Source organism: Coffea arabica, chromosome 4c, assembly GCF_036785885.1.
Source record: "Coffea arabica cultivar ET-39 chromosome 4c, Coffea Arabica ET-39 HiFi, whole genome shotgun sequence".
Taxonomy (NCBI): Eukaryota; Viridiplantae; Streptophyta; class Magnoliopsida; order Gentianales; family Rubiaceae; genus Coffea; species Coffea arabica.
The window spans coordinates 4,478,206-4,499,523 of record NC_092316.1 but is presented as its reverse complement, the minus strand read 5'-3'; the positions used below and the strand labels follow the sequence as shown (position 1 = coordinate 4,499,523).

General features: G+C 36.4%; 3 protein-coding genes across 10 annotated transcripts; all 3 read left to right on the top strand.

The window, feature by feature from the left end:
• Nucleotides 1–3,573: 3,573 nt before the first annotated feature.
• Nucleotides 3,574–7,614, top strand: LOC113740105 (uncharacterized). Of its 5 annotated transcripts, XM_027267617.2 has the most exons (6): nt 3,576–3,967; nt 4,460–4,589; nt 4,789–5,658; nt 5,797–5,952; nt 6,975–7,235; nt 7,321–7,614. In XM_027267617.2, the coding sequence occupies exons 3-6, from the start codon at nt 4,816–4,818 to the stop codon at nt 7,453–7,455; spliced, it is 1,395 nt and encodes a 464-aa protein (XP_027123418.2). In that variant the 5' UTR covers nt 3,576–3,967; nt 4,460–4,589; nt 4,789–4,815; the 3' UTR covers nt 7,456–7,614. The 5 variants fall into 5 exon arrangements, with proteins under 5 accessions (XP_027123419.1, XP_027123418.2, XP_027123416.2 ...); XM_027267618.2 differs by lacking the exon at nt 4,460–4,589 and having other exon boundaries at nt 3,574–3,967; nt 6,975–7,241; nt 7,321–7,423; XM_027267615.2 differs by lacking the exon at nt 4,460–4,589 and having other exon boundaries at nt 3,581–3,967.
• Nucleotides 7,615–9,898: 2,284 nt separating this feature from the next.
• On the top strand, nt 9,899–12,642 carry LOC113738764 (uncharacterized). Its single transcript, XM_072045618.1, has 4 exons — nt 9,899–10,744; nt 11,290–11,445; nt 11,741–12,004; nt 12,313–12,642. The coding sequence occupies exons 1-4, from the start codon at nt 9,899–9,901 to the stop codon at nt 12,445–12,447; spliced, it is 1,401 nt and encodes a 466-aa protein (XP_071901719.1). The 3' UTR covers nt 12,448–12,642.
• A 1,828-nt stretch (nt 12,643–14,470) lies between these two features.
• On the top strand, nt 14,471–21,006 carry LOC113739675 (calcium-dependent mitochondrial ATP-magnesium/phosphate carrier protein 2-like). 4 transcript variants are annotated; one of them, XR_011812935.1, is made up of 4 exons: nt 14,471–15,535; nt 19,260–20,151; nt 20,270–20,360; nt 20,472–20,585. XR_011812935.1 is itself a non-coding variant. In XM_027266959.2 (4 exons), exons 1-4 carry the CDS (start codon nt 15,091–15,093, stop codon nt 20,662–20,664), a joined length of 1,512 nt encoding a protein of 503 aa, XP_027122760.2. In that variant the 5' UTR covers nt 14,481–15,090; the 3' UTR covers nt 20,665–21,006. The 4 variants fall into 4 exon arrangements, 3 of the variants coding, with proteins under 3 accessions (XP_027122761.2, XP_027122760.2, XP_071901716.1); XM_027266959.2 differs by having other exon boundaries at nt 14,481–15,535; nt 19,260–20,042; nt 20,472–21,006; XM_072045615.1 differs by having other exon boundaries at nt 15,349–15,535; nt 19,247–20,042; nt 20,472–21,006.
• Nucleotides 21,007–21,318: the final 312 nt, after the last annotated feature.

The following is a 21,318-nucleotide window of genomic DNA, read 5'->3' as shown; positions in this document are numbered from 1 at the left end:
TCTTGTAGTCCTAAAATTGTTAAGTGCTTGTAAACTAATGCTTTTCATAGATTTTAATATAGATTAAAAAAATATTTGCAAGCTGTGTTTCTAGAGTTTTTAGAATTATTGAAAACTATTATTATCATTTTCATTCTCATTTTCAGTTCCCTATCCATTGTCTCATATGACCTTCACACATTCAATCACAGTGCAATTCCTCCTTTCATTTTTTATCACCTTTGTCATACTCCACAATTTCTTTCTTTCTTTCCCTTTTTTCTCTGCCCAACTTAGTAGTTCACTTTCATTTCGACCTTTTCCGTTCTTAGTATTCCATTCCTCTCTTCTCTAATTTCCTACCCCTAATTTTTCACATCTTTTTCTTCATCATTCTTCCAAACCCTTAGACAGCCCCTCCAACCTCCATCCCTCACGCCCCAACCTCCTCCAATTCTTTTTCCCTTATTTCTCTTTTCTTCTTCCATTTGGCCAAACCAGAATAAAGTAATATTACAATTTTTCATTTAAGATATATTATGCTATACAAAATCTATAGTTTTCTCTTATATGCTTATGAGAATTATATGTACATATATGTATATACTATGTTGTGTTCGTGTTGGAATTTTCTTTTTTAAATAATAGTAATTACGATTGCCATTTCCTATCTCTATTGGTCCGAGAGTCTTAAATTTCTCTATTTTTTTTTATTGAAAACATATAATTTAACATATTGTCAATGTTACACTACTATAAAGTAAATTTGGCGAGTAAAATATAAAAATGAAAATTCAATACAAAAGTATAAAAAAATGCCAAATTTAGTTATTTTTCATATTAATTTTGACTTGGCCACACACAAAAATATTGAATTAAATTATTTCAAATTTTCAAAAGAGAAATTTTGTGATTCATTCCATATTCAACCTCCAAATTGAGGGGTTAAACTTTGAAGTAAAAGAAAATTTTCCATAACTTGTAATTTGGTTTTACATTTTAAAATGTACTGATATATGTACTTTCAAAATAAAATTGGAAAGATAAAATTTGAAACAAAAGAAAATCATAACTTGCAATTTGGTTTAACATTTTGCAATATATTTAATTTTCCCTCTCATAATATGAAAATCATATAAAATTGAAAATTGAACACAATGGTTGCAAGCATTGGCATCTAAAAATGCAAACGAAAAACTGATAATATCTTACAATACCCTTAACTATTACACACACACATATAGCAGTTACATATTTACATATGAAGAAAACAAAAAGAATACATAAAATAATGAATAAGAGTCAAATTTGGATAAGATATGTACAAATTAAGTAGATGCAGTTTATGGTCAAATGTTATATATATTTTCCACGTTGAAATGCCAATATGACTTTGTTTTTTATTTAGTGATTTCATAATTTAAACTTCGTGAATGGTACCATTCTTGAATTTTTAAATCTATGACTAATGAATATTATTTCCTTTTTGTTTTTTTTATATAATTTGCCATTTTAGTTAAAATTACTAAGTTGAAGGGTAAAATATTGTTATTTACTTTTTTACTTTTAATAGGTGTGCTAATGTTTCCTTTTTATTTACCCTTATATTAATAGTTTTCAAACCAAATTCCTATATAAGTGGAATATCTTCTTACATTTTAAATTCAAAAGGTGTGAAAAGGATATATAACACTTAAAAAAAATTCAAAATTCTATAAAAAAAAATGAGGGGTTGGAAGCATTTATACTTAACCATGCTACAAACTCCTTCTCTAATTTATATAGATATAGATGTTATACCAAAACTCATTCAATTACTATATGCAAAAAAAATTATTTAGACCACACATTTCTATTCACATGTGCATGCATATTTTCACACACACATGTATGTGCACACATTCTTTTCTATTCACGTGTGTATTCATATCGTCTCTCTCTCTCATGCATTTTTTTTCCTTCTCTCGTTTATTATATAGCAATTTTTCATACTCTAACCACATAAAATAAGAGCTATTTCCTGGGTTTTTTCTTCCTGTTTTTGTGCAAGCCAATAAAATAAGTGAAGGAGGCTTTTTAATGTCTTTCGGGACAAGTAAGCTAGGCCCATCCGATTGAAGTAGACTTCTTATCAATTCTCCCATGTTGTGCCCACAAAAAGATTCATGGCCCAGCAGCGCTTAACGTGGTCAATTCTATCATGCAAAATAAAGAACTTGGCTTGATTTATAAAAGTACAAAATGATGGGGCTCTATCTACACGTGTACTTGTCTGTTTTTGCTTCACGGTTAAGTATCTTTCCCTTCTGCGTAGATCTTCCACCTAGACTTAGATATTTCCGCTCATCAAAAAATATATTAGTTTAAGCTTCTCTCAAGTCACTTTGTCAATTTTTTTGAGAATGGCATAATTTATAGGGAAATGTCAATCCAAGGGCTTCCGACTAAAATTTCAATCCAATGACCACATCCTTTTGTTTTAATATTCTTCTTTCTTTACTAATTAATTAGGTGTAAAATTATATGATAATAAAACAACATAAATTTATAGTAAACTAATAAAATAACTCCAAAATCTAGAAGGCTATGGAAAAGAGGCTATTTTTTAACTAAATATTGTCATTAATTATTGACGGAATTTTCTCTGTTTTTTTTTTTTCATGGAATTTGGCTTTTTTTTTCCCTCAAAAACTCAGAAGATGCTGGTGAACAAACATCACATTTTCTTCTTGGTTTGTATGAATTAAAAATTATTTGTCAAAATTTATTTATTTGTATCATCAACATATTTTTTTATTCGCCTATTATAGTATTTTTTTTAGTTGTGTTTGGTTTACACTTTATTTACACCTTATTTACTTACGTATACTGACTTGATTGCATTATTATCAACACATTTTTCAACCACTTTTTTATCTCGCATACATTACATAAAAAAAATGCTATAATATTTTTTTTTTCAAAACATTATCTTAAATAATCTTCTATTATCTAAACACACTACTAGAGTGTGTTTGGATAGAAGATTATTTGTCCAAATTTATTTGTTTACGTCACCGTTATGCTGCCGCTCCCAAATAATCTCCTATTCAAATAATCTATTATCCAAACACAATCATGAAAAAAGCTTGACGCGAAGTTTGGCTCATTGCTACTTAATGCCGCTCCCCTCTTTGTCCCCGAATTCATTATTAATTTTCACAAGGTCCATACTTTCATCATTGTTGTTACTTGGTCCGAGTCTTGGAAGCTGATTGATTGTCAGGTTGCAGCAGTCGGAATTCTCTAGCAAATGCGAGTGGAACACACCTACAGAGAAGCTAATGGAGGAGCAGAGAGCTGTGGCAAAGATGGAATGGAAAGCTTTTGTGCTCCTTTTGACTCCTTGATGCAGGCCCTCCTGGATTAGGAAATATTTTTACTGATTATTTTGCTATTTATGCTACTATTGTCTTATTTTACCAAAAAATAATAATAATAATAAATTTCCATGTCTAGTAAGATGCCCCGTCGCTTTCTGTCTCAGCAGAAAACCTTAACAGAGAAACTTGTCATTTGTCAAAAACTTTCCAGGCAACGACGAAAGGGGCATCCTGTATATCAAATCCAAAACGCAATAAACTTGTGAAAAAGTTTTTTTTTTTTTTTTTAAAAGAAAAAAGAAAAGACCTGCAAAAATACTTCCTACTAGCGGCCGGAAACAAGAATAATCCGCCGTCTCCTATTTCACGATTTGGATTGAAAGATCCAGGGTAATGAGCTAAGCACTGGCCTCAGCAAATCGGACACGTCGGCATCATTGACTGCGCAAATATCCATCCGCCACCCAGTTTTTTTCCGCCAATGTTAAAATAATGATTGCTCTCAAGACTACGTAGCATGCCCTTAAAAACCCGTTCTTTACATTCACATGTTCTCTGCTGCGCCAGTCTCTTGTTTGAGAAAAAAATTGAAACTTTCTTCTTTTGCAGATGTGCTGTGAAATTTGGTAAGCTGTTTTTACATTCTTGATTGTTATAGTTTTGATAATTGTTCGACTTACTACTGAATGCTGTTTTGTTTATATGATTCCAAGAAAACATTTGGGTGTCATAAACGTAGACTGTAGGTAATAAATATTCAAGGGAAACAACTAGAGCAAGAACCCATCATCGCTCTTGGTTAGTTTTCTGAAAGTAAGTTACCCAAGGAACAGTAGTTCTCTTGTTTCTGTTGCTACTCTCTCTGGTGGAGACTGGAGGATACTTGGATTATGGTCAAAGTTTATCATTTCTATTTCTGTACTGTCTATTGTTATGGAAAGACATATCTTTACAGTTTTGTGGCCCGGAAATTTGAGAATTTTTATGGGTAGTTTTCTGTTGCTAACTTGCTATTGCTGGTTCGCATATGCACGAATTTGATTTCTGGTTGTAGACTCTTTATTTTCTCTTTTATTGTCCGTAATTAGCCACCTAAGTTAAAGCCACTGCACTTGTAGGTGTCGGATGCTGCTGTTTCCTTATTGTGATGTTCCTACTTTCCTTTTTTTTTTTTTTTTTTTAAATGATCTAAACAATTTGGTCCATGAGGTGAAGAAGAACAAGGAGAATAGGAAGATCCTGCAACAAGTTAAGTATGCGATAATCCGCATAGTTAAATTAATGATCCTGCCGCTTTTTTGTTTATCTTGGTGTGTAGCTATGCAGTTTAATGATATGGGTAAGCTATGTTTGTTGAAGGTGATGCAATTGGATGAGATTTTTTGGAACAATTTGGCTATTACTGACATAATTTCGTCATTAAGCTTTTTTCCCTAATGTTATACAGATATATTAAAGAAGTGAGAATAAGAAGATGGCAAAGGGTTCGAAATGCCAGTTCATTTTCCTGGCTACTTTGTTATTGGTGGATACTATTCAAAGTTTTTTAATGTCTGGGACAGATGAAAATGGGGTGAAAACTCTTGTCTATTTGTCACCTAAGTTTGAGCTCGGACCAGGATCAGTGATTAATAAGTATTACTATGACATTGATTTCCCAAGAGGCCATATTGCTGTTAAGAGTTTCGATGCTGAAGTGATTGATGAGGCAGGAAACTCCATCCCACTTTATGAAACTTATCTCCATCACTGGGTTGCTGTAAATTATTACCAACGTAGAGGTGTTGAAACGCCCAAATACCATAGCAGGGTTGGTTTTCAGAAGTCAGATTACATTTCAGCTGGGAATAATGGGGTCTGTGCACAAGTACTTTCCCAGTTTTTTGGCCTGGGATCTGAGACACGAAAAACAAGCAACAATGTACCAGATCCTTATGGTATAGAATTTGGTAACCCTGCAGTGATACCAGCTGGGTATGATGAGAAATGGCTTCTCAATGTGCACGCAATTGATACACGGGGTGCAGAAAATAGGTTAGGATGCACCGAGTGCAGGTGTGATCTCTATAATGTTACTGTGGATGAATATGGCCATAACCTGGACCCAAGTTACGTTGGAGGCTTGAGATGTTGTTATGATGAGACCAGATGCAGGTTGAAAGAAGGGTTTCAAGGTGTGAAGCGAAGCCTTTACTTGAAGTACACTGTAACATATGTTGATTGGCATAGCTCCATTGTGCCCGTTAGAGTGTATATATTTGATGTGACAGATAGATGGAAAAAGTCTGATGGAATCAGTTCAAGACATGACTGTCTGGTAATATGTCAAGTCCTTCTATTTGTTATTCTATTTATCCACAAAGAAATTATATATTAAAAAAAACTTGTTGATGGGTATAGTGAAATTTTTACATGCCATTCAGGATTTAAAATATTCTGTACTACCTTGAAACAGATTGAGTATGATGTCGAGTCTTGCCCAGCTGGTGTTACAAAAGGTGGTTGTGTTCATACTAAAAGTGTAAGCATAATTCTGCCTGCTGGTGGTAACGTGATCTATGGTGTTGCACACCAGCATACAGGAGGAGTTGGTTCAACTCTTCATGGAGAGGTAGTTTTATTGTTTCACGTTTCACTAGCTATACATCAAAATTGTTGGCAATTGATTCTGCTTTCTGACATAATAACCATATTCGATAAGTCTGCTCCTTAATATATTTCCTACTTTTTTTGAAAAGAAATAAAGGTTTTCCTGCATTGAAGTAATTTAAGATATGTATAATGTTCCTAACAACTAGCCAGCAATTGATGTATCCCTGAATTTGGTATCTTTTCATCTTTACATTTCAATTCTATGTAAGGAGGAAGTTCTAGATGTAATTTTAGTAAAGCAAAGAGATGGATGATTATTACTTAAAAAATTTCCAATTGATTTTGTGTTTTGAACCTTTCACGCAACTGTATATCATTTATCGTTCACAGATCTAATTTCAATTAGGGAAAGACCTGCCTTTCGATCTTATGATTCTTCAAGCTTCTTCTGCCTCTTTTCTGTCTTTTGAGGCTTGAAGCAATAGCCTCATTAGTGTGATGCTCCTTGATACTGACGTGGCATGTCTGTACTCTTAAGTTCATGGCTACAAGTTGCCTGTCTTGAGTATATCTTGTCATTTCTGCTTCTATATATATTTTCTTTTTAGTACAAAGGCAAGAGAATAAAAGGGAAAGGGCAGAATGAATCTCTTGTTGAACTACATGACTTTGTGCAAAAGTCATATTGCTAGTAAATATTTCCTCCAAGATTATTGTTTTCCTTCCTTTATACTATAGAAGGCTAATGATGACAAGAAACGCGCTGAGTAGTTGCAAGTATGCCTTTTGTGATAGCTTGCTGCCATTGGCTTTTGCCAATAACTGGCATCTAATTATGAAATTGATGCTAAAAATCAAATTAGTTCATCTATTGCTTCTGTCTAGTTTCGCGGATCAGTTAGATGTGTTCATATAATTGATTCTTGTTTACTTTTATGCATTATGTTGAAATCTCCGTTTATTGGTTGTTGATTAGGTGGTCTCATAGTGAATTCCCTGCTTTCTTTTTTTTGAGTCTTGATTCTCTGGTGGATTATTCAGGATGGAAGAGTTATATGCTCGTCACTTCCAATTTATGGAGAAGGGAAGGAACCAGGAAATGAGGCTGGTTACATTGTAGGGATGTCTACGTGTTATCCTCAACCTGGTTCTGTGAAGATATCCAATGGGGAAACTCTGACTGTAAAATCTTATTATAGCAGTGAACAAGGGCATACAGGAGTCATGGGACTTTTTTACATATTGGTTGCAGATTCAGACTCGTCCGCAAAACTTAACTCTTCCCAGCATGCTCCAGTTGGAGTATGAGTATATTCTGTTTTCCTCACGAGCTTTTTAATTAACCAATTTGGACTGAAACTTACTCTCATCGTTCTGATTTGTGCAGATACATAAGAGAGTGTTGACGCTCGATTTTATCGTGGGTATGGCGCTGCTAGGAATTGCAGTTCTTGCTGCTGTTATTGTTGCTTATCAGAGAAGAAACCAAAGAGGGGATAACTACGAACCAATAACGATGTGAGCTTGTCTATCTTAATTTTGATGTCTGTTGTATCACCATCTTTAGATGGTTTTAAGTTCTCTCTTGTCTCCTCCATGTCCTCTTTGTCAACAGTGTAAACCGCTTCGTATACATGTACTTTCTGTGGCAATAATATGGCAAGAATTTGTTTGGTTGTAACTGGCAGCCATATGTGTGTGTAAAAGCATGGATCTTCTTTCAGTTGTTTTATTGATCAATGAGCACTTTAACAATACGAGGAAACAGTTCACCATGGCATCAGCAGCTGAGAATTTGATACTCGCTTTTCACGTAGCATTTTCAGATACTGCACAAGGTGCAATCCTCAAAGAACGGAGAGAATTTTATGCAAAAGCTATCGCTAGTGATGGCTCAAAGGAAGAGCTCTGACAGAAACCGGACTTGTCATAGCATTTACATCCAGTGTGTGTGTGTGTGTGTGTGTGTTTAGTGGACAGTGTAGTTCAGGAAACGCAAACCATTTTGTCCGAGGTAACAAATCATCTGTAGTAAAGGTTGGATAAATGCTGGATTCTTTACAAATTTGCCAGTCTTCAGCTGCAACCTTCCAGTTCCAGGATGATTTACAATCGTTTTACAACTGCAACCCCATTCCTACATTTAGCTGCACAAAAAGTCGCCAGTGTTTAATACGAATCAAACACACACGGTCTCAATTCCCTACATTCAGGAGTCTGTACCCATCAGAAAGCGATCCTGTGCTAGTTTGAAAGCCGCAGTCTTTGAAATATTAGAACGCACAACCAAGCTTCTCTACTTCAAAAAATTCATGGCTTTGACTTTCAACTGATAACTGATAAGCCACTGGGCATTGTCAAAGTATGGAAGTAGTGCGGAATGGAGAATGACCACTCCCCCAAAACTAAGAAAGACTCGCTGAAGAAAGACAAAATGGATTTCACTGTCCCTGATGACAATTGAAAACGAACCACCTTTTTAAAACTGTTTTCTCCTCTTTTGAGTTTTGACCATTTCATTTTTTTATGTCTAACAAACTTCCCCACAATGGTTTCAGCAGTGGTTGTGGCCTGTGGGTATATTCAAAGCACTCCATTGGAGGCTCTAGCTTCTAGGTGACATATTAATTTGACTTTTTTTTTTTTTTTTTTTTGTCAAACGATCAATTTGACATTTTCCAATGTTCAAACAATGGGTATTTGAATAATCTTAAAAGGCTCGTACAAACTTTGGAGAACGATCATTGACCTCATTTGGGCTCTTTATGTTCATCATTTCCAGCTAAAGCTGCTTCCCTGGTTCTTGCTTCTGTAAGTATACCCATTTTGAGAATTCAAATATGGCTCTAAATTATATAGGATGTGAAAATATGAAAGTAGTACATCCTTTAAACTTGATTATAAATATAGCACACACCAGATGGACGTATGCAGTCAAGAGTTTTAATACTATCCATTTTCAGTTAATCCTGTTTATTTCCCCCAATTTTTCTCTTCTACGTGCTTTAATTCTTTATGTGCTTGTTTCATATGTCTCGGATTTTCAAGAACTACTATGTGCTTGTTTCTTATGCCTCGAATTTTCAAGATAACGGTCCAAAGCTTGAACCATTTGCTTGTCATATTTTTCTGGGATCTAGAACATAAAATTGTAATTTGAACTTCTACGTGCTTGTCAATAGCGAAGTAGTTCTCTACCTCTCTCTGTCTCTGTAGATACGTATCGTGGACGGAATTTGAAGTTCAGTCTGTTTTCTTTCAACCTGGAGTTTGCTAACTGTTAAGACATAGTACTATGCTTTGAAGCTGATATCACTACTTGGATTCCTCTGCATTCTTACACGGTATGTTCAACTTTCCCTTTTCTTTATTTCCAGATTAACAGGATTTCATCATTCTTGTGCATATCTCAGTCGCTTAATGTCAAAATGTTCCAGATCTTTTGGTTTTTTAGTGCGATAAATGCATGTCTGATTCTGTTCCATCCATTAGCTGGTTGATAATAATTGCTTGATCCAGTTGATCCTTATTCATTTATTAAGCTGGAAAACTGAATATTATTGTTGTGATGCATTCAAGCCCAACAAATACTTCTGAATTCTGAGATACATGACAATGAGGAAAAATTAGCAGAGTGTGAAGTACTTGTTCTTCGTCTGCTTTCAGATTTTTCTCGCTACTGGTATGGGTAGCATATCAGCCATGAAGTAGCCTCAAATTCTGACATGCAAATTTTTTAATCAAATGAGTAATAAGTATATGACTGACTAACAAATTTGATTTCATGGGACTTCAATTGATTTATCTGGTCTTGTAACTCATTTCATTTTATGCAGAGAAGACTCAGAAAATGAACTGCAATTTCTGGGTAAAAAAGAAAAAAAGAAAGGAAAATGAACTTTAATGTCATGTACTAACAGCGAAAATAATGGTTTTACCTGATATGATGACAGAAAGGGACGGAAATGTGTTCAGATTGCTCTTTGCTATTCTCCTTGGTATTACTGCTACTGATGGCAACAGTTCGTTCTACCCAAGTTCATCTAAGCAACGCTAACGGCATCAGAACTGCTGTATTTTTGTCACCTAAGTTTGAGCTGGAACCAGGATCAGTAGCTGAAAAGTTATTTCACAATATTGACTTTCCAAGAGGTCATATTGCTATAAAGAGTTTCGATGCTGAAGTGGTTGATGAGACAGGGAATCCTGTACCTCTCTATGAAACTTATCTACACCACTGGATTGCTATGAGATACTACCGACCGAAAGCAGTTGAAAATTCAAACAGTTCAAGCAACCAGAGGGCTGAAAAATCAGATTATGTTGTCATTAAGAACAGTGGGATATGTGATGACCTTCTTCCCCAGTACTTTGGCCTTGGATCTGAGACGAGAAAAACAGCAACAGTTGTGCCTGATCCTTATGGAATAGAAGTTGGTAATCCAGCGGAAATTCCTGCAGGCTATGAAGAAGGATGGACACTCAATTTGCATGCAATTGATACAAGGGGTGCAGAAGATAAATTGGGATGCACAGAGTGCAGGTGTGATCTGTATAATGTTACTCAAGATGAGGATGGCAATGCTTTGGAGCCAGAATATATTGGGGGAATGAGATGCTGTTATGATGAAACAAAGTGCAGACTTATAGAAGGGTACAGGAGTCCAAGGAGAGGCTTCTTCATGAAATACACTGTCAAGTATGTCGACTGGGACAACTCCATCTTGCCTGCTAAAATATATATACTTGATGTAACTGCTAGATGGCAAAGATCGAACAATTCTAAAGAATCAAGTGGTCACAACTGCCAGGTGATTGACCACTTTCGTATGAGCCGTGCATCTTAAGGAATAACTGCTGCTCTGCCTCCAAAATATGCAGAGGCGGCAGTTTTATCATGTTCCCTGTGTATAACAGGATGAGTGAGAGAGCCTACATGATGTCTCCTTAGGTTTGAAAAGAACTTGTGTAGGCCAAACTAAAATTGACACAAGTAGGAACAGGTCATTAATGGAATTCAAGCTACATTTTGATTGTGATGGAGTCCATCTTAAAGATCATACGCCTATATACAGGTCCTACGAACTTGTCTGAAATCATGAATATTGTGATTAGAAAGATTTACTACTCCTGATGACTCTAATACTAAAGTCTGTTTTCAAAAGCAATTGGCTATTGCAGATGTTATATATCTTATTCAAGAACCTGTTAACTTTATGATTAATGGTTAAAGTTCTACTTTATCATTATTATCATTATCAAAGTACACGGTGTTGCCACAACCATTTTGCTTTCTTTTAGTGCATTTCCTCTTCAAGTTTTTCAGGGAACTAAAAGGTTTTATCCATCTTGACAGATCGAGTATCTAATCGAGTCCTGTTCTACAAACACAGCTCATGATGATTGCATCCACACAAAGAGCGTATCCATAGTTTTGCCATCTGGGGGCGAGGTCATCTATGGTGTTGCACACCAACATACAGGAGGTCTTGGTTCAACTCTTTATGGGGAGGTAATTTAATTCAAACTTTTCCTTGTCATGCTCATGTGATAGATACATGACAAAATTTTTTCCTTCTCTTCTAGTTCTATCTTCTATCCTTTATGAGATGCACCTAGGACTATGCAGCCCATTCACGTTGGAGTATTCCAGGTTACATTGAGAGGGGAGCTCTCTTGCATTAGTTGAACATTATTATCCTGTATTAGCTTGCAATGCTAATTACAATCACTTAATAAGTTTCCTCGACATAGTAATGTTGTTTTTCTGAATTTGAATTTCTGTTCTTTCCCGTCAATTTTGTTAGGATGGACGCGTTATATGCTCCTCCATTCCAATATATGGGCAGGGAATGGAACCTGGAAATGAGTCTGGCTATATAGTTGGAATGTCAACATGTTATCCTAAACCTGGCTCCATTAAAATCTCCAGTGGGGAGTCTCTAACTCTTGTATCCAACTATAGCAATGCTCAAAGGCATACAGGCGTCATGGGACTCTTTTACATCTTAGTTGCTGATCCTGATCAACACTCACCAAACGCTACCTCTGCTCCTCATGCTTCAGTTCATGTAAGATCCTGCTCCACTTTTGTGATCTATCCCATTATTCCCCTCTAGGATTACTTGAACACACGATCAATCTTTACGTGGCTTAAACAAATCTTCTTGAGGCAGTGAATGTCTCCGCAGGAAGAGGGGGGGGGGGGGGGGGGGGAGAAGGACTGCCAATTAGTGAAAGATGTTAAATAGAGTGTTATGAGAGTATTGATATGCTGTCATGTGATGTGGTTAAGAGTTGTAATTAGAAAAGGTACTAATTTCCGAAACTTAATCAGCTTCTCCTGAGATTAACTATGCAGTTACTTGAGATTATGCAGGAGCACAAGAAAACGAGGCTACCCCATTATGTTTGGGTGGTAATTCTTCTGTTTCAAGCAGCACTGGTTCTTGCTCTTGTCATCACTTATCGAAGGAAGTGTAGAAAATCTGGATACGAGTCTATAGCGACCTGAGCTTGGCTCACCAATCTCCCCTCCTGGGATTGGGAGCTTCTGAAGAATCACACTTGTTAAAGAAAGGCTGTAGTGAAAGAAAGGCCTGGTTTTTATTATATACTATAATAACACAGGATACTGTTTTCTTGTTCGTGCATGATATGCAAAATGTGATTTTGACTTGGGGCATGAATTAAGTTCCCTCTTGTTTGATTTGGATTCCAGCAGAAATGCTGCGATCGTCTGTCTCATTCCAGCTGTGACCAGATGAGAAGCGAATTTGCTTTCCACTCACCCCAGACTCCGAAAAGCACTCATTTTGGTCCATCTGGAAATGGAATAGAATAAGAAGAGAGAATTACGAGTTTTAGACCCTAGAAAAAGGTGAATATTTGTGGGAAAAGCACACCTATGCGTGTGCAAATTAAGAAAGAATTAAGCCCTTTTTTTTAATTTATTAAAACTAGTTGAAGTTATTAGAAGTTATAATTTCTTTTAGCAAACAAAACAAAAACAGTTATTAGAAGTTACTAAATAACACTATCTTTCGTAAATCCCCTCTTCATGCTTAGGCTTGTAAACTTAGGGTGGCGTTTGATAAAACTAAAATTTCAAAACTGAAATCTAAAATTTGAATCTATTAAATTATTAAATCAAATAAATTTGAGTATATATCACGTTCAGAGATAATAATAAGTGAATAACTTATCACTTATTTTTTAGGAACAAGTTTTGTCTAAAAAATTCAGTGCTACTTAGATGTTTAATTTTTTGTTATCAAACGCATCTGAATATATTAATATCTAAATTCATTAAATTTAAGTATTAAAGTGAGCGATCGATCAAACAAGGCGAATTAGGCTTGTGGCGTGGAACAAGTTCCGTCTTGTTTGATTAGGACTTAAAACAGTGATGCTGCAATGGCTCCAATTTCCAAATTAAGACCGGATCAGACGCGAATTCTGCAATGTCTCTTTTGGTAGTAATTCTGCTTTCTGGCTCCAACTGGAAAATGAGAAAAAGAACTAGAATAGGGGAACAGTTACTACCATTGCGTTTTATCATCCTCTCTGGTTTTCTTTACCAAATTTTCTCTTCGCCGCCCACAGAAAAGCAAGGGAATAAACCGCTTTAATCATCTCAATTTGGTAAAGTAGAAAGAGAAGAATGCCCATATAAATGTAAAAGATGTGCCATCAGTTTTTTTTTTTTTTTTTTTTTTTTTGATAATTGTGCCATCAATTTTTTAATACAGCAACTTTAATGAATCCAGTCAAATAAAATACTTGCGGTCAAATGTCAAAACGAGAGGTTCTCGAGCCCAAACTTTTCAGAAATGGTCTCCAACTCGCTGGCCCACCATGATATCACCTTTCCAATCTCCATCCAACAATGCATCCATTCTCAAGTTGCCAGCATCCCAACCTTCCAGGCTTCCTTCCACACACATTGGAAAAAATCCTGGACTCCACTTTTCTTTCCTCGCTCAACCCCCCTCAAATGCACAATACATATTTGACACACGTACATTAAAGATTGCAGCCTGCCATCTCCGTCCCCACCCGCCACAACCATGTCATCGTCAACCCCCCGCCCCCCTCCCAATCAATAATACTAATTGCATTTTGCATTAACGTATATGCTAGTTTGAAGCTGTATACATTGGCAATACTAAAACTTGATGGTAAGGGCATATATATTTCATTCACTCATGCAACAATGTAGTAATAAGTTGACTCAATTGATAAGGACGTATCACTTTTTTAGAAAAAAAAAAAAAAAAAGCTCGTGTTTGAATTACGCTGTTGATATGAAAATGTTATTGATAAGGATATGTACGAACGTCATCTGTAAAAATGCCGATCAATGATTCGAAAACGCATGTAAATGATTGGTGATTCCGAAATCATATTATCACCCACGGTGGTGGTGATTGAAATCAAACTCATCTAAATTTTTTATTACTAAAGTGGGAAAATTTTTTTTTTTAAAAAGAATGACCTTACCTTCTTAGTCTCCTCAATTTGCAACCTCCAATTTGGCCATTTTCCCCGAAATCCCAATATTCCTTTCCAAGCCTCCATCTTCCAATTTCCGTTCGGTTACAATTTTTACTGTCCCCGCTTCCCTCCTTTCTGTCGGAAACTACAGGCCCAGCCAGCCATTACTGTTTCTTTGCCAAAAAGAAAAAGAGAAAAAAATTGTCCGTCCCAATTTCCACCGGCCATCCCGGAAGAATAAAGCGACTACCATTTCCAAGCATCCCTCGTAATAAACACGCTTGTGCAATTTTGCACTTTTACCCCTTCAAACTTGGCACTCTTCTTAGTATATATTATTCCTTTTTTTTTTTTCTATTGACCCGAAACCACAAGTAAAGATCCTGTTTAGCAAACCGGGTCAACCCTTCGGATCTTCCTGGAAGGAGATCCTCACCAGATATTCTCTTCTTTCACCTCTTCTCACTCCACTTTCTTCAACCCAATTCGTTAGTTATTAAACTATAAATATTCTTCGCTCTCGCATTTGGTATCCCAATTCATTTCTCGTCTGTAAATTCAATAAATTCATCATATTTACGGGTTGGATGTCTAGATCTACAAAAACGTTGAACATCTTGAGACTCGTGGTGAAATTGATAAACCCAGAATTCTTTTGTCCATGTCTGGGGCTGGAGAGGCTGTGGGGCATGTAAATTTCCCTGCAATGGCAACAAATGACCCGTCCGGATGCTGCAATCCTGTGAAGAAACCCGGCCCGGTTTCAATGGACCATGTCTTAGCAGCTCTCAGGGAGACTAAGGAGGAAAGGGATTCAAGAATTAAGAGCTTATTTAATTTTTTTGATTCAGCTAATGTGGGGTACTTGGACTATACCCAAATTGAGAAGGGCCTTTCAGCTCTGCAAATTCCAGCAGAGTATAAGTTTGCAAAGGAGCTGCTAAATGTTTGTGATGCTAATAGAGATGGAAGAGTGGATTATCAGGAGTTTAGGAAGTATATGGATGATAAGGAGCTGGAGTTGTATAGGATTTTTCAGGCTATTGATGTAGAGCATAATGGCTGCATTTTGCCTGAGGAACTCTGGGATGCTCTTGTCCAGGCTGGTACTTTACTTGTACTTTATTTTCTTTGACACTGCATTGTCCAATTCAAGTTTCGACTTTTATGTGTTCTATAGTTGTGGTTTCTCTAGTCTATGTGTTTCGTGTGCATATGCTTATAATTTGTATATCTGGATGTTGGAAAGAGATCATCATTCAAGAGATTCTAGAACACAGGTTCACAGAGACTACTAATGTGGTTGCTTTTGGTAGATGGTAGTGGGATACTTAATTTGAGAGTTTGCTCTTCGGCAACCACAAGTAATGCTGCAGTGAAAGAGGTTGATTTATTATGGTTGTTAGGTTATTAATAGTGTCATGTATTAAATTCTGATTGCTATATACCTGGATTCAAAGCTGAGCTACGTTGTTTTATTTCTGTTTAAAATGGCATGTTAGTTTTGAACAGAAATAAGCCGTTTGGCTCCTCATGTGGTAGGAATTGGCTGATCTCTTATAGTCTTAAGAAGCCCTGATTGGGTTAGCTGGATACCGACGAATATATCATTGTATCGCTCTTGTTATATCCATCACTTTGTGATCAATCAGTGGCAGAACCTGCACTGCTGGAATAGATTAGTTTAATCTTAGACAAATGACCTATATCGCAAATTTAACAGTATATCGTAATTTTTGTTTGGTTTTGTATTACTGTCTTGGCAAAAATAGAAACACCTATTATTACAGCTGTAGGTTGAACAATTAAAAAGGAAAAAAAAAAGACACGCTCCTTCATAAGATGCAGGTAATTGTAAATCAAATTAAGTTGCTGTCATTATTTCGTAAGTACTGTAATTGTGACCTGTCAAAAGATAATGTAACAAGGATTGAGGCATTACATATATGTTTGTGTGTGGTGACATGGGAGAAAATAAAGTGTTGATGTCCCAGTAGGCTACTGCCAAATAGTAAGATTAAGAAAATGGGTGAAGAATTTGCATAGAACTCATATAATGCGAGTCCTCTCAAGGTTAAGAGTTCAGAATAAGTAAGCTGGATTGATTTATATGATAGTGTGCCCATATTTAGTGAATCTATTAATTTTTGTGGTGAAGATTTGAGACATGATCTATGGTGTATCTGAGTCCTAAAGACACTCTTGAGAGATACTAGGTTTGATGTTTGGAGAATTCAGAACATTTTGCAAATGTGTAAAGGGACTAGTGTGTATCTTTTTACTGCTAGTGTTCAAACCTTTTGGCTTCTAAGATGGAAAGGCTAGACTTGTGCCTATTTGTAATAACTCTGAAACAGTGGAATTGGTTTTTATTTCTGTTCAATATCTTTCTTGAGTCCTCATATCCTATGGTGCATTGATAGTTTAGATAGTTTTCCTAAAAACATTAACTTTGGCTTTAATTGTCTGTTTCCATTGGTCTTACTATGTCAATGATAATGGTGACTAAAGGAAGAGTCGCTGATTTATCATTCTTATCTGAGGGTTGGCACATGGGTGTCACCGTTTTTATATCTGTGCTTTTGGAAACAACATTTCTAGGTCTGCAAAATGACAAGAATAAGTTTACTCGTGTATTATATTTGATGAATAAGTTACCTGAAATTTAGAACAATTTTCATAGCTGCTATGAGCCTTTAGAAGAAGAGATAAAGGTCCACTTCAATCTCATTGAAAAGGTTACAATCCCCTGTTTACATAATTTGCCGTATGATATGAACAAATATTTAACATTCTTATTGGTATTGGATGTACTTTTTGTATCAGTGCATGAGATTCTCCCATATATGCTGGTCTTTAGGTACTATTATGGATCTTTTAAATGCTATGATAGAACCTAAAAGTGTTTCTTTCAACTTTAGTATTTTTTCCCCATGTTGACAAATTAAATGGTGAACTTTGAGCCCTGTTTTGGATTTGCTAAGTGATAGAGTATTCACCAAAGTATGGAACAAAGTAGATTGGTAAATGACTTTCCTGAGTTGAAGAAATGCTCTTTCTTCATCATGGCCAACTGATTCAGGTAAATTGTCGGGAGATCTTAATGTAAATCTTTGATGAGATACTGATTAAAGGAAAAAAAGAAAAACTTTTTCTAGTGCTGAAAAGCCATTTAGTTGTCTGGCTATCTAGAGTAATGGTTTTGTCTACAGGCTTTGGTATCTGAGCACATATAGAGGGTTGTTTGGAAGATCATTATAAAGACAAGTTCTCTAAAATATCTTCATATAAAATTTCAGGTCCTATGGCTCAACGGTTAGTCCAAAATTAGTGCATATGTGAAAATAACTCTCCCACAACCAATATAATACATAAAACTTCTTCATTCGCATTCCCTGAAATTCATAGAGGGTCTGTTTGGAATGCGGGATTTGGGTGGATAGGATTTTAAACCCTTTACCCAAATCTCTAGCTTTTCTGTGTGAAGTAGGAGCAATTTAGATTTGACATTCACCAAGAATTTAAGACTATAATTAAGTGGATCCAAATTCACCCAAAATAGAGGTTATCGAAATCCATACTTTAACACCTCTTCCTTTCTCTTCTAAACTATTCATTTTTGAGCTTATATGGAGCAAAAGTCATGCCTCCAACTGCTGTTGACCATGACACCACTTATACGGAGCTAAACTTGGCCTGTCAACTGCTGTTGACTGCACCAGCGGCATTCTCTTGCTGGTAGTGAGAGTGCTGGAAAAAGAGCATCTCTGTTAAGTGGCGTTTGAGCCATTCAGTGTGAGTTTGAGTAACGAGAAAATATCTGGTGAGATTGCCATGACGGAAGGATCTATTGATGGTAAACAGAAGCAGCAGGAAGGTGGGCTTAGGTTTCAATGTTCTGTGATAAGAAGGAAGAAGAAATAGAAACTTTTAGCTCATTGCTTTCTTTAATTGTAATTTTCTTCACCCTGGGATAATTGCTAACCATGTGTTTTTAGCTAATGTGAAAATCTTTCCTTGGATCCAACTCTTTCTGTTCAATTCCATCCCATCATGTCTTCCATAGGATCCAGATCCATCTTTTCAAATGGATCCAAAGAAAAGACCTTGGCAGAAACACAAGGTTGCTGAGGACCTGAGTGTCATGGGTCTGGGTAATGGGAAAAACCCTTCAATGTTGGAATGAGACTTCATACTCTTATATTCCTTGACCTCTGAATGGAGTGATCTAAATATACTGCGCCTTTTTAATTATTGATGTGCAAATAGAATCCTTTTTTCCCTATCATAAAAGGGGAAGAAGCTGATTTTGCATGGCATCAAATCTGAAGCTCTTTGATCACCTTGGTGTTGCAGCTTGTAAGTATCGGTCCTTCAAATACTGGCTTTTTTGTTATAAATTACAATTCTTCCTCTGAGCATCCCTTCGGAATTTTCAGAATATTCTTTTATGTGATCTTTTCAAATTTCTTGCATATTGATCCGAAATTAGTAGGTTGTGTAAGATTGAGGATAAATATGATTGCTTTTCCAAGTTTGGACAACGTATGCCAGAATTTGAAGATAAGTCGCAAGTTCAATCTCCAAGTATGACTAGAGGAAGCTCTTTCTCACTTTATGAAAGCACCTCACGTTTTTTTTCATCTTCTTCTTGGGACTACTGTTGGTTGTTATCATTGAGTGATTCTATGTTTCAAGTCCTTATGAACCAAGTATTTAGGCCTTCTGAGTCTGATTTTTCTGCTAGATTTTCCATCTTTTCCCAGAGCCATTTACTTTAATATCATTATATGTCTTCATCTTATAAGTCATGGCAGTTTCTTTCTTCAGGGATAGAAATGGATGATGATGAACTTGCTCGCTTTGTGGAGCATGTTGATAAGGATAACAATGGTATCATAACTTTTGAAGAGTGGAGAGATTTTTTACTGCTCTATCCACATGAGGCAACTATTGAAAACATCTATCACTATTGGGAAAGGGTATATCTAGTTGATATTGGTGAACAGGCTGTTATTCCAGAAGGCATCAGCAAGCATGTTCATGCTACAAAATATTTAATTGCAGGGGGAGTTGCTGGAGCGGCTTCACGTACTGCAACTGCACCTCTTGATCGTCTGAAGGTGGTTTTGCAGGTTCAGACCTCTCGTGCATCTATTGCCCCTGCAGTTAAGAGCATATGGAAGGAGGGCGGCTTATTTGGGTTTTTCAGAGGCAATGGGATAAATGTTTTCAAGGTTGCTCCAGAAAGTGCCATCAAATTTTACACTTATGAAATGCTGAAGAATGTCATTGGAGGTAACAAGGAGGACCACCGGGATATTGGGACATCAGGGCGCCTGGTTGCTGGTGGTTTGGCTGGTGCTGTTGCACAAACTGCTATTTATCCAATGGATCTTGTGAAGACCCGATTACAAACTTATGCTTGTGAAAGTGGGAAAGTTCCAAATTTGGGAAAGTTGTCAAAAGATATATTGGTTCAGGAGGGACCTCGGGCTTTTTATAGAGGACTGGTACCATCTCTTCTAGGGATTATTCCTTATGCGGGCATCGACTTGGCTGCCTATGAGACACTTAAAGAAATGTCAAAGACCTATATTCTTCATGATAGTGGTATGGAATTTATGCTTTCGTTTTTTAATGTCTCAAGACTTCTTTGATCGTTTCCTTTTCTGTGTTATGGGGATATTGTCTTTTCTACATCATCAAACAGATGTCTTTGGTGAGAATTCCTTGTGGTTTAAATTTAAATGGTTATTGGAAAGCTAGTAGGATGTGTAATTTATTTAGTTTTACAGGCCTTTGAAATCTTGTTTCCTGGAAATTCGAATTTTATGCAGAGCCTGGTCCTTTTGTGCAACTTGGTTGCGGTACAATTTCAGGGGCCCTGGGAGCAACATGCGTTTATCCTTTGCAGGTTGTCAGAACAAGGTAAAACTTCATTACAATATGCTCTTGCTGCAGCTTAATTTGTCTGTCGGACATTCTAGATTCAGCTCGTGATTTGTCTTAAATGCTAATGCTTATTTTCTCACTTTGTAGAATGCAAGCTCAGCGATACAACTCTGATGCTGCTTACAAAGGAATGTCTGATGTGTTTAGGAGAACGATTAAACATGAAGGTTTCAGGGGATTCTATAAAGGACTATTCCCAAATCTTCTTAAAGTTGTTCCTGCAGCCAGCATTACGTACTTGGTTTATGAAACCATGAAGAAGAGTCTAGATCTGGGGTAGCTGACGCTTTACCTGCTGCTCGTAATTGCGCATTTAGAGATGATGATGAAGAATAAGATTTTTAATCCCATTTGAAGGTATCATTGGTGGTGATATACACTAGGTATTGGTTCTCCCGGGGATAGAGTTTGCTGAAGAGCTATCCCTTGGGATTGACTGGCTAACTTATTATTACGCCCGGAATTAAGGATGGTATTTAAATACAGCGTCTGTTTATTTGAGTTCTAGGATGTCCTTGTATACTCTAGTTAGATCATCACGAGCAAGATGAATAGATGAGGTTGAGACCTTGCCATTTTTGTCATACCAAATAAGTAACGTGGATGAGTGGAAGTTCCAAAATTTCTCCTTTTAAGGATGGATACTCATGAGGTTTGATTTTGGTTTGCCTGTTGAAAATCAGCACACATTTTTATAACCAGCAGTTACCCGTGCATGCTTTAATGGGCAACTAAGACTAAGAGCTTAGCATGGATTGCTGATGCGATTCTTTCATTGTCTGCAAATTGAGGATGTCCAGGAAAACAGTTCTTCAACGATGTCAGGGCTATTATAGAATGCTGCAGGGAGTCTGTAATGTGATAATGGATTGGTGAATGTTGTAAGGGGTGAAAGATACTCATCAGGTTTTTTCGTTGCAGTGATGTGCATCGT